A 17,052-nucleotide genomic window follows, 5' to 3' on the forward strand; every position below is an offset into this window, starting at 1 on the left:
GTTGTGCTATTTTCTGCTATACAGCAAAGTTATTCAGTTATACATATATATATATATACATTCTTTTTCATATTCTTTTCCGTTATGGTTAATCACAGGATATTGAATATAGTTCCCTGTGCTTATACAACAGGACCTTGTTGTTTATCTATCCCATATATAATAGTTTGCATCTGCTAATCCCAAACTCCTAATTTATCCCTCCCTCACCCCCTTTCCTCTTAGGTAACCATAAGTTTGTCCTCTATGTCTGTGAGTCTGTTTCTGTTTCATGGATAAGTTCATTTGTGTCATATTCTAGATTTCACATATAAGTGATAATCCCATGATTTTTGTCTTCCTCTTACTTCACTTAGTATGATAATCTCTAGGTCCATCCATGTTGCTGTAAAGGGCATTATTTCATTCTTTTTTATGGCTGAGTAATATTCCATTGTGTATATATACCACATCTTCTTTACCCATTCATCTGTCAATGGACATTTAGGTTGTTTCCGTGTCTTGGCTATTGTGAAGAGTACTGCTATGAACATAGGGGTGCTAATAAGTTTTAAAAATGATATGGTCTCCAAGTATTTCTACCTTTGCCCAGAATTCACACAGAGAAACCCAAATAGTTCAACCATTACAGTATAATTTTTGAAAATTCCCAATTAAAACTTGAAATATTTTTTTCTAAGCTTTGAATCATTATACACACACCAAAAAGGGGGGGGAGGGAGAGAGAGAGAGACCTAAATTAGCTTCACAATAGCAATGAAATTAATCAATAATAAATGAATAAACTAGGAAATCTCTTTTCAGGGGGGTATTTTATTCCTAAAGAAAAAAAATTAATACTAATAGGAAACACAAAACATATTGAATAAATCCATGAAATCCCTTAAGTAAAAAAAGCAAAACAAAAAGAACAAAAGCAACAAAACTCCTGAGTTTCATTTTATGTCCCCAAATGGGGAAAGATTAAAAAGGGAAAGAAGAAAGTGGAAATTAGGTGGAGTAAAAAGACGGGAAAAGAGAGAAAGGCTAAGGGAAGGAGAAAGGAGAAGCAAAGATGGACAACAGAAAACTGAAAGAAACAACCGTGCACACACCCAAACTGAGGGGAGTGGACACACTGACACGGGATCTGAGGTTTATGCATCACTTTTGGATTTCAGGGAATTACCAAAGCGACCTAGTGCACTTTCTTCCTTTGTTTTTTATATTTAATGAAAGATGCTTTAAATTCTATAGTGTTTTACAACTTTCAGAAGCTTCACACACATGATTTCATATAATCCCATAATAACCTTTTTTTCCCTTATCCTTACATTGCCTTTCTTCTATTCCCTCTCCCCAGTGGTAACCACTAGTTTGTTCTCTATACCTGTGTGTCAGCTTCTTTTTTGCTTTACTCACTAGTTTGTTCTATTTTTTAGATTCCACATATAATTGATATCATACATATATCTTTCTCTGTCTGCCTTATTTCACTTAGCATAATGCCCTCCAAGTCCATCCACGTTGCTACAAATGGCAAATTTTCATTCTTTTTTATGGCTGAGTAGCATTCCATTGTATATATGTACCACATCTTCTTTATCCATTCATCGGCTGATGGACACTTAGGTTGCTTCCATACCTTGCCAATTGTAAGAAATGATGCCATGAACACTGGGGACCTAGTAGTATACTTTGAAGAGTTGGTTGTTTCATCAGAGGTCACTGCATTTCAAATTTAACAGCTACAGTTGCCATTGTGAAGAGAATAATCAGACTAGGACAATGTCATCAGACCTTCATGGGTAGTGACCACAGCCCCAGTCAGAGGCCACCTGCAGGGCAGCAAGGCTCCCAGGACTGGAGTCTCTTCTCAGGGCTAAAAAGAGGAAGGAAGTTTGGGAAGAGATTGTAATTCTGGGAAAAATAAAAGCCCCTAAACCAAGAGAAAGCTGTCATGTTATCTTTACTGTTAGTCAAAATCTTCATTGAATTTCCGAAGCAGTGAACAGTAGCCACCCACTGAAAAACCACCAGGAGAACCGAATGAAAGGTCAACCGTGACCCAAGGAGAACAGCTGGCTGACTTTCCAGTGGGGGTACTGCCTCTCTGGAGGGACAATCATTTCTCAAGAGGCTATCTGACAAATTCAGATGCTGCATAAATCAGCCCCGCAGCCGAGACATTCCACGATGAAAAGGGGGCGCTCACAACTTCAGGTTTGCCCTGAGAAATCACTGGTTTAAAAAAAACATCACAGCTTTACTATGATTTGGCTATAATGTCACCTCGAGGCTAAATTGCTTCTGTGGCTCTCATACCACCCAGAGAATGTATAATGCTTTCGTTTTGCAGGTATTTAATAAATACCTATTCTCCACAAGGCTCTTACACATTAAAGTGAATTACTGCTTACAGACTCGAGCGCCTTGAAGGTCAAACTCTAGGACAGGACTATTAAAATACATTTCGCATTAACAGCATCTTAACTAAAATCAGTGACATATACAGGAATAGCAAATCCAGTTATTCTCCCTTGCCTCGCTTTCTTCTCTCATTTTACAAACATGCACAGAGGTCAAACGAGCATCCTCTCTGCGCGTGAAAACAAAAACCAACACTCAGTGCAGGCAAGCAAATCACCGATGTAATCCAAATTTCCCTTTAAAACACCACCTTGCTTCTTGAAAGAGCAGTCTCTCAATTTGTGGGTTTGTTTTTTTTTTAACCACATTTGACCCTTCTCACAGGCCCCAAATCCATGGGCTCTGACCTCTCCCTTCTCCTCAACCCCCTCCCCACCCTTGGAGCTTGAATCTCTCAGCCTTATCCATGACTGGTCCTCACCACCAAAGCCAACATCTACTGTCCACCCTCGATCTACTTGGCCTCTCCAGGGCCTTTGAACGTTAAACTCCCTATCCTGTACCTTCCTCTCCCTGCCCTGAAATCTTCAGATTCCATGTTCTGTTCTACTTTTGTTCCTGGGCCGTCTCAGCAACTTAATAGCTTCAAATATCACACGTGCTAATATGTAAGTAATATGCTAATAGTTAATAGCTTCAAATGATCACATGTCTCCCAAACCTTGCTCTCGTGCCCAGTTCCTTCTTTTCTTTTAAATTTTTGTTATTAAAGTGTAGTTGATTTACCATGTTGTGGCAATCTCAGCTGTACAGCAAAGTGACTCAGTTATACACAGAGAGACATTCTTTTTTTGTATTCTTTTCCATTATGGTTTATCACAGGATATTGAATATAGTTCCCTGTGCTATACAGTAGGACCCTGTTGTTTATCCTTTCTTTTTAATGTAATAGTTTGCATCTACCAACCCCAAACTCCCAGTCCATCCCTCTTCTTCCCTCCCTCCCCCTTGGCAACCACAAGTCTGTTCTCTATGTCCATGACTGTTTCTGTCTCATAGATAGATTCGTTTGTGCCATATTTTAGATTCCACATATAAGTGATATCATATGATATTTGTCTTTCTCTGTCTGACTTACTTCACTTAGTATGAAAATCTCTAGTTGTACCCATGTTGCTGCAAATGGCACTATTTCATTCCTTTTTATGGCTGAGTAGTATTCCATTGTGTATATGTACCACATCTTCTTTATCCATTCCTCTGTCAGTGGACATTTAGGTTGTCCCAGATCCTTCTCTTCAAGATCCATAGTTCACCCATGAACCCATCCACACCAACATCCCACAAGGACCTGATGGTGGTTTTAAAACTTGTGCACACGTGTCGTGCGCACACTCTTCCCACCAAAAATGGAGTCTAATTCCCCTCTCCTTGAATCTCGGACAGTCTTTGTGACGCATTTCTAACAGAATGAGGAGGAAGTGATGCCACGTGACTTCAAGGCTAGGTCACACAAAGCCACACTGCCTCTGCCTGCCTCTCTCTTAGGACCCACAGGTTGGGCGCCCTGGGGTAACACATAAGAAGCCCAGGCATACTGTATGCAGCTGTATGCTGCTGGGTCAAGAACATGGTCTCCAGCTAAAACGAGTACTCAACACAGGCAAGCAAAGCACCATCCTCAAACAGGTCATGCTGTTTCCACCAGAGACCATGGGGATTGAGTCAGGTGCCCGAGGAGCCCCAGCTGCTGGCATCTCCCCAGTACAGCCACCTTCGTGTCAGTGAGTGAGCCTTCGGATGAGCCCAGCCTCATGCTACAAGCCTCCCAGCTGAGCTGAGTGGAGCAGAGACAAGTTGTCCCCACCAAGTCCTGCCCAAATTACAGATCTGTGACCATACAAAAAATGCTACGGTTTGGGGCTTCCCTGGTGGCGCAGTGGTTAAGAATCCGCCTGCCAGTGCAGGGGACACGGGTTTGAGCCCTGGTCTGGGAAGATCCCACATGCCGCGGAGCAACTAAGCCCGTGCGCCACAGCTACTGAGCCTGCGCTCTAGAGCCCGTGCTCCACAATAAGAGAAGCCACCTCAGTGAAAAGCCCACACACCGCAACGAAGAGTTCTTCCCACTCCCGCAACTAGAGAAAGCCCGCGCAGCAACGAAGACCAACGCAGCCAAAAATAAATAAATAAAGCAAATGCAAAAAATATATTTTTTTAAAAATGCTATGGTTTTAAACCACTAGGTTTTGGGGTGATCTGTTATGCAGCTTTGGATAAACAGAACAGACCTCAGAGGTAACACACTCCAAACGGAATTCCCTTCCTTCTGCCTGCCTCTGCTCTCTTTCCTGTTCCATGTGATCTGAAAGCCCCTGTCTGCTCTTTTTTATCCTCAGATCCTCTCCCTTCACCTCTGACTTGTTCTACCCAAAGATCCCTCGGGAATCCAGCACCACCACCTCTAGCATGGAACACAGGGATACCCCCTGCCTGCTTTGCTAGTACCTTCTATGCAGCTGGCAAAATGCTATTCTAAAACTAAACTCCCACCCACCTACCACCTGCCTATCAGAACAGAGTCCTGATTCCTGACCCCAGTGCACAAGAGTGCACACGCACCCCTAGTGACCACCTAGAACTCCAGCCACAAGGAATTTCTGAGGATCGGCAGCACCTTTTTGCCCTTTCACGCCTCTGCACCTCTGCACATGCTGATCCTCCTTCCCAAATTCCCTTCCTCACCCTTCCTTCTCTCACCTACTTAGCCTTCAAGTCCAAGTTCAAAGGTCACCTGCTATGAGACTCCTCTCCTGATGACCAGCCAGAGTTGCTCACTTTGTCCTCAGCCTGTCATGCAGCCCTTACAACCTCCACTTGACTAGAGTGACCAAGTTCTTTGTGTATTTCTCTAGCCTGGCCTGTGAGCCTGAGGGCAGGCATCATATCATAATTGTCTATAAATAAATGAAATGTTTAATTTGAATGGGGAACCACTGAATTAGCATTTTACAGAAATGCTAACATTCCATTTCAGAATCAGTATCTATTGAACCCCAGTGCTAGTCACAGACTTTTAGTCAATTTTCGCAAATAGTTGAGGTATTATCGGCCTCAAAGAGGTTGAGTGACTGATCCAATGTCTCATCACCAAAAAGTGATGAAGCCGGGCTTCCCTGGTGGCGCAGTGGTTGAGAGTCCGCCTGCCGATGCAGGGGACGCGGGTTCGTGCCCCGGTCTGGGAAGATCCCACATGCCGCGGAGCGGCTGGGCCCGTGAGCCATGGCTGCTGAGCCTGCGCGTCCGGAGCCTGTGCTCTGCAGGGGGAGAGGCCACAGCAGTGAGAGGCCCGCCTACCGCAAAAAAAAAAAAAAAAAAAAAAAAAAAAAAAAGTGATGAAGCCAAATTTTGAACCCAGACGTAACTTCACGTCCAGGATTCTTTGCCCTGAATATTTACAATTAGTTCTGGTGCACGAGGACAGACACACGGCCATAGTCTGGTGTAGATACAAGTCCTAGTGCTCCCTTCCCATGGTAGCTACCATAGCATGGCAGCCTTTTGAACACCTCTGAAAGGAAAAGGGACATGATGTAGAACTTTTAGGTAGTATAATATGTTGCATAAGGACATGAACTATATGGCCAAATATTTCAGACTTAAAACCCAGTTCTGTCTGCATCAAGCTATGTGCCCTTGGAGAAGTTATTACTTCATTCTTTTTTAAAAAAAATAAATTTATTTATTTATTTATGGCTGTATTGGGTCTTTGTTGCTGCGGGCTGGCTTTCTCTAATTGCATTGAGCGGGGACTACTCTTCGCTGCGGTGCGCGGGCTTCTCACTGTTGTGGCTTCTCTTGTTGCAGAGCACGGGCTCCAGGCACGCGGGCTTCAGTAGTTGTGGCTCGTGGGCTCAGTAGTTGTGGATCGCGGGTTCTAGAGAGCAGGCTCAGTAGTTATGGCGCACGGGCTTAGGTGCTCCGCGGCATGTGGGATCTTCCTGGACCAGGGCTCGAGCCTGTGTCCCCTGCATTGGCAGGCCAATTTTTAACCACTGCACCATCAGGGAAGTCCCATTACTTAATTCTTTCACATTTTGTTTCTTCAGTTGTAAAGCAAGGATATTATGAGTGTGGCTCACAGGTTTGTTATAAAATTTTTCAAAATGAAAAGAAAAAGCATTTAGAACAGACCTGGTATTATAGAAAACACCCAGCAGATGTTGTTGTTGCTGGCATTAGTGGTAGTAGTGGTATTACTAAATGTGAGCCAGTAAAACCCCAGTTGGAAAACTTAGGTCATTATAATGCAGGGCCTGAAGTGGTGTCCCTTCAGATTCCAATTTTGTTTTAATTAGTTGGAAGGAAACATTTCTAAAAAGTACTTAGTGTCCCCAGCCCTTTAAACTGTTTGCAAATGGAGTTTAAATTGTTCTTGGCCACTAGGTTACTCTCTTAGAGACAACAGGTGTGCGACCAAGTTTTTGTAAAACTCTCCACATCTAATAGAGTAAGAATGGGGAAGTCATGGTCACTCAGCTTCTGTTTCCTCGTGTGTGAAATGAAAATGATACCCGTTCTACCACCCTGCAGCACTGAAAGATGGAAATGAAATCATATGAAGAAAAATTAGAAAGAGTTCTGCAAAAACCAGATGGAATCATCGTCATCATCATCACCATTCTGATTACTAATAAAGTGATATACCGGAAGTGATACACTCAGTATATACCAAAATGGAAAGTTGGTCATCACTTTGCTAAAATGCCCCAGCCAGCCAAAGTGTTTGCATTTTTCCCTCTTTACATAATTTTTCTTCTGTTTAACTAGTAGCAAACCCTTTCCACCACTGTCGGCAACCCCGTTACCCTTCTCAACTGCATTTAAAGAAAACTTCTAAAATGTATTGACAGCACCCTTGCCTCCTAAGTTCAGGATACATTAGCATCAAATAACTACCCTCAATAAAATAGTATAGGAAATATATTTATGAAAGTATTTACCAAGCACTACGTCCGACATCCTTTGGAGAACAAAAATTTAATCAGCACTGTCTCCTCCTCTATCTGTAAATGTATACACACGCACTCTTACACATATACTTGGGAAGTAAAGTACCAATTAGGCTTCTATTTACAGACCAGATTTTCAGTGATTATATATAAAACTATAAGCACATTTGGAACATGTATTCTTGTCTCCCTGCCAAACAATTAACTTTCCTTAATTCTTAACCTTTTCTATCTAATCCCATCTGGTTTTGTATAGGTTAGAAATCTTTCTAATGAATGTATGTGCAATAGGACAAATATTTACGGAGTACCTACTACACACACACTGAACTGAGAGCTGGGAATATGAACGTAAGAACATTATCCTCCTGACACTTCATTTCTAGCCAAGTACAGATCCTAGTGGGGTGGATAAACTACTATCTTTATTCCTACAGCCCTACTGATTGCACCATAAGCTCCTTTTCCACACCACAATGCCTCCAACAAAGCTCAAAATACAATGGGTGAAGTTTAATCCTGTTAATTCTCAATCTGAAACTTTATAAGGTCATGTCTTACATCATTTTTAAACTGACATTTACATTTGCATAGCTGTAACATGAAACGCATTCACCATGCCTATAAACCAAGGCATGTAAATTACTAGTCTCGCCTAAAACCACTACTTTTAGTATTGATTACAAAAGCGTCAGAAGACACAAAGACACAGAGAAGGAAGTACTGAAAGCAACTCAGAGCCACGCAACTTACTCTATAAACCGTCACCGAGAAAATATCTGCTCTTAATAATGTCTTTTCTTAGTAAAAATAACATAAAAGATTCAACATAACCAAAATAAAAATAGAAAAAAATAAATACTTGCCACAAAACACAAAGGTTTAATATGAACAGGGGAGCGGGGTAAGGGTAAAAGAAGGCACTGAAATCCCAATTTTAAAATGAAGGAGCAAACAATCTCAAAAGGGGAACACAAATGGCTAATATCATCTACAGCCTTTCTAGCAAGTGGAAGAATTTTAAACGAAAAGAGATGGCATTTTTTTACCTATAAGCTTTATAATTCTTTTTTTTTTTTTAAGGGCAATGACATCTTGCAGAAAAGGAAACAACCAAGAGTGAAAAGAAAATTTACAGAATGGGAGAAAAACATCTGCAAACCATATATCTCATGAGGGCCAAGTATCCAGAATACATAAACAACTCCTACAACTTGACAAAAATATTATTAATAATAATAATAATCCAAACATAAAATGGGCAAAGGACTTGAATAGACATTTCTCCAAAGAAGACATACAAATGGCCAACAAGCACATGAAAAGACGCTCAACATCACTAGTCATCAGGAAAATGCAAGTCATAACCACAATGAGATATTATCTCAGACCAATTACATAGGCCACTATCAAAACGAGAAAATAAAAAGTGTAGCTGAGGATGTGGAAAAATTAGAACCCATGCAGGCTCCCTCTCTCTCCAGTTTTTTGGCCCCTACAACCTTCCCTCTTCCCTTTAAAATAACTGTTGGTAGGAATGTAAAATGGTACAGCCATTCAGCCACTATGGAAAACAGTATAGAAGTTTGCAAAAAGAAAAAAAAAAACCTAGAAATAGAACTACCATATATACCAGTAATTTTATTTCTGGGTATTGAAGGGGTTCAGAACAAGTCTCCCTCAAATATACCACTTTGGCATGTGGACTATTTTGAGCTGCAGGCATTCAAGACCCAGCAGATTCAGGAAAAACTTTTACCTCTCCCTTACCTGCCTAAAAGAATTTAGATAGAGGGTCTAGTCCGGGAAGGGAACTATGACAAGAGATAATTACAAAGAGTACAGGTGAGGTGTGGTGAGCTGGGGGTAGCTCAACTGGGCCTAGAGATCAAAGCCCTCCCTGGATCCCACTGTCCTGCAGTGGCGTGGCAAACATTTGTTTGCCAAACCTTTGCTCTTCCCATCTTCCTGTGAATTGTCTTCCTTCTCTTTGAAGACCCAGAACCCTACCCCCTTCTCCATAGCTCAGAATGTCATATAAGTCTCAATTCCCTGAATGCCTGTGGGTCTCATATTCTTGTAAAACTCCTGTACATATGTAACTAAATTTGTTTTTCACCTGTTAATCTGTCCTATGTTAATTTGATTATTAGACCAGCCAAAGAACCAAGAAGGGTAGGGGAAATAAATTTTCCTTTCCTACAGTATATACCCAAAAGAATGGAAAACAGGACTCAAAGAGTATTTGCCCACCCATGCTCACAAAAGCCAAGAGGTGGAAGCAACCTCTGAATGCCCACTGAAAAATGAATAAAGAAAATAAAGTATGATAAAGAAAATGGGGCATACATATATACTGGAAAATTATACAGCCTCTAAAAAGATAGAAATCCCACAATATGCAACAACATGGGTGAATCTTGAAGACACTATGCTAAGTGAAATAAATCAGTCACAAAAAGACAAATAGTGCATGATTCCACTTTAATGATGTAGGTGAAGTAATCAAACTCATAGAAACAAAAGAAAATGGTGGTTACCAGGTGCTGTGGGGAGAGAGAAATGTGTGTTGCTCAATGGGTCTCTGGTTTCAGTCATCAAAATGAAAAAGTTCTAGAGATTTCTTATACAATAAGGTATATATAGTTAACAATACTTTCTTGTACACTTAAATATAGCTAAGATAATATATTTTATGTCATGCATTTTTTACTACAATAAAAAAAGCAGTAACAATTATGTTTTCCAGAAAGCGATTTAGCAACAGGCATGAAAGATCTAAACATACTCAAATCCTTTGTCCTGTCTCAGGAAGTTTATCTTAAAACAACTTCTCTTTAAAGTATTATAATAGCTAAAATGAAAAGCAATCTATATTCCAGCAAAGAAACAGTTAAATAAACATCAAATGCTGAAAGGGTACAGTCATCAAAAAATGTAGTTTGGAGATACTTTTTTAAATGGCGTTAAAATTCTGATTATCTAATAGTATCCAAAATACAATACAAAACTATACATATATTATGTATAGTATGACTATGGTGAACATATACTGAGACATTCAATAAAGAAAAAAACAAGGTCTAATAAAAGAAAGAGAAAGGGAAAACGGGGGGAGAGAGGGAGAGCAACGGGGGAGGGAAGAAAGCTATACCAAAACGATTTCTGTTGAATTTGCATCCAGACAAGTTGATTCTAGTGTTCATTTGGAAATAAAATCTGGCAAGAATAGCTAGGGAAAGCTCTAGCAATAAGAAGAAAAACAGAGTGAACAGGAGAGACTAGCCCTTCCAGACATTTTTACATATTATGAAGCTACAATAATTTAAACAGTTTAGTTGCTGGGAATGAACAGACAGATCAAGGGGAAAGAAAATAATACAGGACTTTAGTATTGACAACAGTAGTATTTCAAATTAGTAAAGGAAAGATCCATTAGTCAGTGAATGGTATTGGACAACTGAGTAGCCAGCTGAGGGGCTGGCAGGCAGTTGAGATTCATAACTCACATTTTTTAATCAAAATAATCTCCAGATGGATGAAAGATTTACATGTAAAAAATAAAAACATAAACTCAAAGTGAGAATAGCATTTCTAGGAATGATTCAAGAGCTAGAAGCTCTAAATGAAAACCGCCATCAATTAGTATTTCTGCTTGGAAAAAAATCACCAGAAAGTCAAAAAAGGAATGACAAACTAGGAAAAAATATATTAGCAATTCATGTCATGGACAGAGGGCTACATTCTATAAGTCAAGAAGAAAAAGATAAAAGAAAAATTGGCAAAGTATATGATCAGACATGTCACAGAAAATGCAATATAGATCTCAAACATATCAAAAGAAGTACAACCGCCTTCATATTAAGTAAGATATATAATAAAACATATACTGAGAAACTCCTTTTCCCCTACCAGATAAGCAAAGATGAAAAAGTGTGACAACACCCTGGGCGCATGATGGAGGGAAGCAGATGCTCACACATTGCTGGTGGGGTACAACTGGCACCACTTCTATGGAGCGGAATTTAGCACATCAAAATTGAACAGTCACATTCTTCTAAGAATTCTTCCTACAGACATACTGGCACATTTATCAAATAACTTGCATATAGATTTATTTGCTGCAGCTTTGCTTTCATAGCAAAATATTAGGGGAAACCTAAATGTCCATCAATAGGGGACAAGTCCAACATCACCTGTTATGGTACATAACATGGTACATCTACAAATAGACATCTACAAATAGCCCTGAAAATGAAACAGCTCTATGTAACATTATGTTCAATGATCTCTAAAATATACATTGTATTTAAGTGAAAGAAGTTAGATGCTAAATAATTTGCGTGCTACAGCTTATATAATACACACACATACATATATAGCATTTAAATACGTGTGTGTACACCTATATAAGTAGAATCTCTCTGGATGGATGGAGAAGAAACTGTTAATAATGGTGACATCACTACGCAAGGGAAACGGCCTCGGAGACAGGAGTGGAAGGGAGATTTACATTTTGCAACGTTTTAGTCATTCTGAATGCTGTATCATGTGCATTAATTACCTCGTCACACTAGTCAAAATGATGCTGGAGAAGGGTATTGTAAAAATATACTGAGTTTAAAAAGGGAGGGGAGGCAAGATATAAGATGAAATAGTCAATAGGAGATTATTTTGTGATTTGTTTAAAAGGATAGATATATGGATGGATATAAACCAATACATTAACAGTGATTTTCCAGACTAGGATTATAGGTAATTTTATGTTCTTTTTCTCCATCTGTATTTTCTGACTTTACTAAAATGAACAATTACTCTCGGTTACGAAGAAGTATTATTAATTCAAACATTTTTTTAACTTCCACGAAACATTAAATCCCTTGATCCCTTGGACACTTTTCTAATAAAAACACACTGCTAAGATTATGGTTTCTGGACAGCTGATACCCACCCAGTTTAAATAAAATTTGGGAGAGTCTCAGAAGAGAGATTTTTACAACAGTCAACAAGTAAAACAGAAATAATTAACCCCACAAGGAAAATAAAATAATGTGAGCCTCCAACAAAAGGACCAGCAGCACAGAAGTTCAGGAGATTCGGGTGTTCCTTTTTGTTTGGAAGCGTGATTGTATTTGTTTTTATTGTGTACATAGATTATGCGGTTTTGAGACCTTTCTGAAGGATCACAACCCCTCTTACCGCTCAGCTTTTCCCTAGGGACTAGGCAGGCTGCTGCATAAAAATAAATGCAGGAAGTGAATGGGAGCTAACAAAGACATTAGCACCATATGGAAAGTGAGACTTGCCCAAAGACACCGAGAACCTGGGTGGGACACACCCACCGATTTGTGAGCAGACCCTCAAAACTGTTATCCATTCATCCCTATGTGTGTGTTACCTGTAAATAAGCGACACCTTACCTTTCTGTTATTTCTAAGGCATAATTACCATGCTGAAATTATAGTAACCTATTATTGTGTCATGGTTTTCTTGCAGCTTTCTCCTCCCCCAGTTGTTTCGGCCCCAGCAGCCTTCCCTCACCCCCTTAAAATATAAAGCTTTGGTGGTGGTAGTGTTTTAATTCAAACACAGATAAAATGCTTAGTGGCTAGGTGATTGTCACTTCAATATAATGGTGCTAAACGACAAGTTATTACTAACATAGGAGAGCACTCAAGTACAATTATCTATTCAGCCCCATAAAAGGCAGTCAGGAGATTTTTTCCACAATGTATTCTCTAGCTAGCCGGCCGCACTGCACTTTCAAAGTGGGAAATGACACACGCGTTAAGTGTGCTTTGCTGGGCTGAACGCGTAGTAACTCCTGAGAGGCACTATGTGGTTTACGGTACATTTTAAATCATTTGATGTTGGCTGCTCTCAATATAAGTAGAGTATTGTATACAAAGTCTGGGTATAGTAGAGGAGAGGAAAAACAGAATCTCAGGCTGATACTAAAAAGCATTCAGAATACACGGTTGAAAACAAAGGTAAACTGCTCATTTTAAAACTTTATAGCTCTGCTAAAAATCAGTAGCAAAGGATAGATTTTGACAACTTCATAAGAAGGAAGGGATAAGGCGACAATTCAACAGAGACATGTACTTAAGACAAGAAGCAGGGCATTTAATTTTGCATCTAGAGGTTTTTTTTTTTTTCCTAAGGGACAAACACAACAAACTCCACATATACCAAAAAAGTAAATTAAACAAATTCTAAAATGTTCTGATTTGGTTTTAGATACTTTGAAAAAAATCACAAATTCAAGTGACAATCACAGGGGGTTTTATAAACTTTCTTTCAGCCAACATACTTTGCTGGTGAACCTGCAGGTTTACAAATGCAGGCTCTTCCTTCTCAGTCTCAGCCAGGAGTCTATGGAATCGCTGAAGACTGAGCCATCCCCTCTACTAGTTCAAAGACCTGACGGGTAAACTTACCCTCTACGCCCAATGCAGCTTTATCAGCAACTTTCTCCACCCAACCAGACTTCTGCTTCTTTAAAACACAGAGGAAAAAAAGTACAGGAGGAAGTGGGAAGCAAATGACCAACTTAGAGGGACATCGGAGGTTACAGGAACCTGAGGGTACCTGCTCTTGGGCACGTTTCCCTTTCATCTGAGGCAGTCAACACACATCTCTGAACACCTACTATGTGCTGTGGGAACATAAAGATGAAAAGGCAAAGGAGACAGGCAGAAGGAAGCAAAAGACAGCAAAGCTGTGAGGTGAGTCAGCTGACCTTGCCCAGGCGGGTGGCTCGTCTTTCGTTTAGAGCCAAGTCTCCAGACTCTCCACTTTAAGAGGATGGATTTCCCTAGCCGTCCAAGAATGACAATTAAAAGCAAGGACTGACATGACTAACAAATATCCTGACCAAAGAAAACATCTGAAAATTAGAGACGGAAAAGACTCCTCTTATAAACCAAGAAATTTATTAAATATGTCTTAGACACACACACACACAGAAAAAAAAAAAACTAGTCTTACAAAAACCACAAAGGGGCTTCCCTTGTGGCGCAGTGGTTAAGAATCCACCTGCCAATGCAGGGGACACGGGTTCGAGCCCTGGTCCGAGAAGATCCCACATGCCGCGGAGCAACTAAGCCAGCGCACCACAGCTACTGAGCCTGCGCTCTAGAGCCCGCGAGCCCCAACTACTGAGCCCGTGTGCCACAACTACGGAAGCCTGCGCGCCTACAGCCTGTGCTCTGTAACAAGACAAGCCACTGCAATGAGAAGCCCATGCACCACAACGAAGAGTAGCCCCCGCTCACCACAACTAGAGAAAGCCCACGCACAGCAACAAAGACCCAACTCAGCCAAAAATAAATAGATAAATAAATTTATTTAAAAAAAAACAAAACACACAAAGTGCATCAGCAAACTAGACTATTACAGAAGTACTAATGGCTGTGACTCTTAGCAGCCAAACTAGAATACAAAATCTAAAAAAATTTAGTCACTCCATTCACCTGAGTCAAACACAGCTTTGTCCACTTTGACAAGTACCATATACAGTTATGTATTCTAAAAACATCATTATGTTAAATATGACCATGTAAGACATACAAACGTTCACATGTTTGACACCCTCACTGCCCCCATTAAAATACAGATAACAAAATGCTGGCTTATTTGGTGGCCCCTAGGACTCCTCCTAACAATACATATAAGAACTGTGAGGGGCTTTTTGACTCGAACATTTAAATACCTACCATGTGCAAATCACCAGGCTACCCAACCATGGACAAAGATGAAGTATATGCTTCTAACCTCAAGATGTATAAAATCTAGACAATATGTGTGCGAGTGTATATATAGTGTATTACATATACACTATATATTACATATTGTATAGCTAGTGGGAAGCAGCTGCAATCAGCTCTGTGCTTTGTGACCACCTAGAGGGGTGGGATAGGGAGGGTGGGAGGGAGATGCAAGACAGAGGGGATATGGGGATATATGTATGCATATGGCTGATTCACTTTGTTGTGCAGCGGAAACTAGCACAACATTGTGAAGCAATTATACTCCAATAAAGGTGTTAAGAAAAGAAAAGAAAAGAAAAGAACTGACACTAAAAATATATATATTGTATAAAATGTTTATAATATACACATTCAGATGTCAAGTGTGAGATTAATTTGAGGGGAGGGGAGAAAGGAAGGGTTGGAAGGCTCCAAAGATTCTATCTTACAACTTATCAGAAGTAAAACACAAAATAGTATATATGGAATATGGTTTTATTTCAACAAAAACTCACATGCATGAAAGTAAATACTGGAGGGTAAAAGAAAATTAATGAAAACTGTTGTATTAGAACTCAAAATAGGAATAATTCCTATCCCCCACTTCCTAAAATTTACCTTAATATCGTTACTCTTTTTTTTTTTTTAGCGTCTACATATCTTTTTAAAAGCGTGCCACGAATCTGTGTTACGGTTAGTGGGTTATTGTCAGCAAAGATCTCTAGGATGTGGCAATGTTTAAATCTGAAAGCCTTGCCCTAATACTGCCACATCTCTCTTAAACAATGACTCAACTGGAGGCAATTTCACGTAATACACTATATTCAAAAACAAGTGCATCCAAAGCTAGAGTAATCAGATTAGGGATTTTGTGTTGGGGGGTTTCACCCTGATGGGTAAAAGAGAACCCTTGCTATGAAAAACTCCCCGCCTCCAAATAAACCCGTAGACACTACTCCACAATTGGGGGATGTTACATGTTTGCATCCAAAGCCATCGCCAGGGGCTCAAACGCCACCCAAAATCCTAACCACGTTAAGGAGAAGAGGGTAGAAAGTCTTCACATGCGGGTGGGGAGGACTTCACGTTCCCATCTTGCGGGGCGAAACAACCCACTGTCCTCAGTCCCTCAGTTTACACCGGTCACAAGAGCGAGCTGAACAGGACTCCCGGGGTACTGTTTTCCACCAAAGCGCATCTCGATCTGCAGCCCCGGCTCGGTAAACCTGGCGCCAGCCCTCCGCCGCCTCCCAGAACCTTCTCTCTCTTTTTCTTTCTGCTCCGTCTCTAACACACACGCGCGGCCCTATCCGCCCTCTCCGGCCGCCAGCGCCGCTCCCTGCAGCAGGGCCCCACCAGGACGCCGGATCGGGGGATGCAACTCGCGGCGCACGCACCGAAGGCTCTGCACCTGCTCCGGCGCCAGGCCGCGCGCCGCGCCGGACCCCGACTCGGACCCCAGCGCCGCGCCGGACCCGGCGCCCATCCCGGAGGCGCCGTGCCGGTGGCGTCCGCGCCCTCACCTTGCTCGCCGCGATCCATGTCTCCCGCCCGCCGGCAGCGAGTCCCCGCTCGGCCCGCCCGCCGCGCTCCTCCCGTCCTCCGCCGGCGGCTCCCGGGAAGTCCCCTCCCCCCGGAGGCGTAGAGCGCGGTGGCACCGCCCGCGCGCGGTGGGGAGCGCTTCGCCGGGGCGTCACCCAATCACCTGACCCCGCCGGCTGGTGCGCTCCGCCGCGTCTGCGCTGGAGGGAGGACGGACGGACGGACCGACCGACGGACGGAAGGGCGGGCGGGGAGGGCCGGCTGACCTCAGGCAGGAACTCGCCCCGGGGGAAGAGGGAAGAGGGGGAGGGGGAAGGCTCGGCGTCACCGTGGGGACCGCTTGGGGACCGCGATGGCGTTTACGTCCCACCCTCAAGTTATTTATCATATCAGAAGTT

At 41.6% G+C, this 17,052-nt stretch overlaps 1 protein-coding gene across 1 annotated transcript in view; it reads right to left on the reverse strand.

Annotated features, from left to right (window-relative positions):
- The window catches only part of TPD52 (tumor protein D52), a 115,607-nt gene extending 98,802 nt beyond the window's left edge, over positions 1-16,805 (reverse strand). Inside the window, exon 1 of the mRNA XM_081258353.1 lies at positions 16,636-16,805. Within this exon, the coding sequence (XP_081114479.1) occupies positions 16,636-16,654 (19 nt within the window). The 5' untranslated portion in view covers positions 16,655-16,805. The remainder of the gene's footprint in view (positions 1-16,635) is intronic.
- Positions 16,806-17,052: the final 247 nt, after the last annotated feature.

Source organism: Mesoplodon bidens (genome assembly GCF_964165515.1).
Source record: "Mesoplodon bidens genome assembly, chromosome: 16".
NCBI classification, from domain to species: domain Eukaryota; kingdom Metazoa; phylum Chordata; class Mammalia; order Artiodactyla; family Ziphiidae; genus Mesoplodon; species Mesoplodon bidens.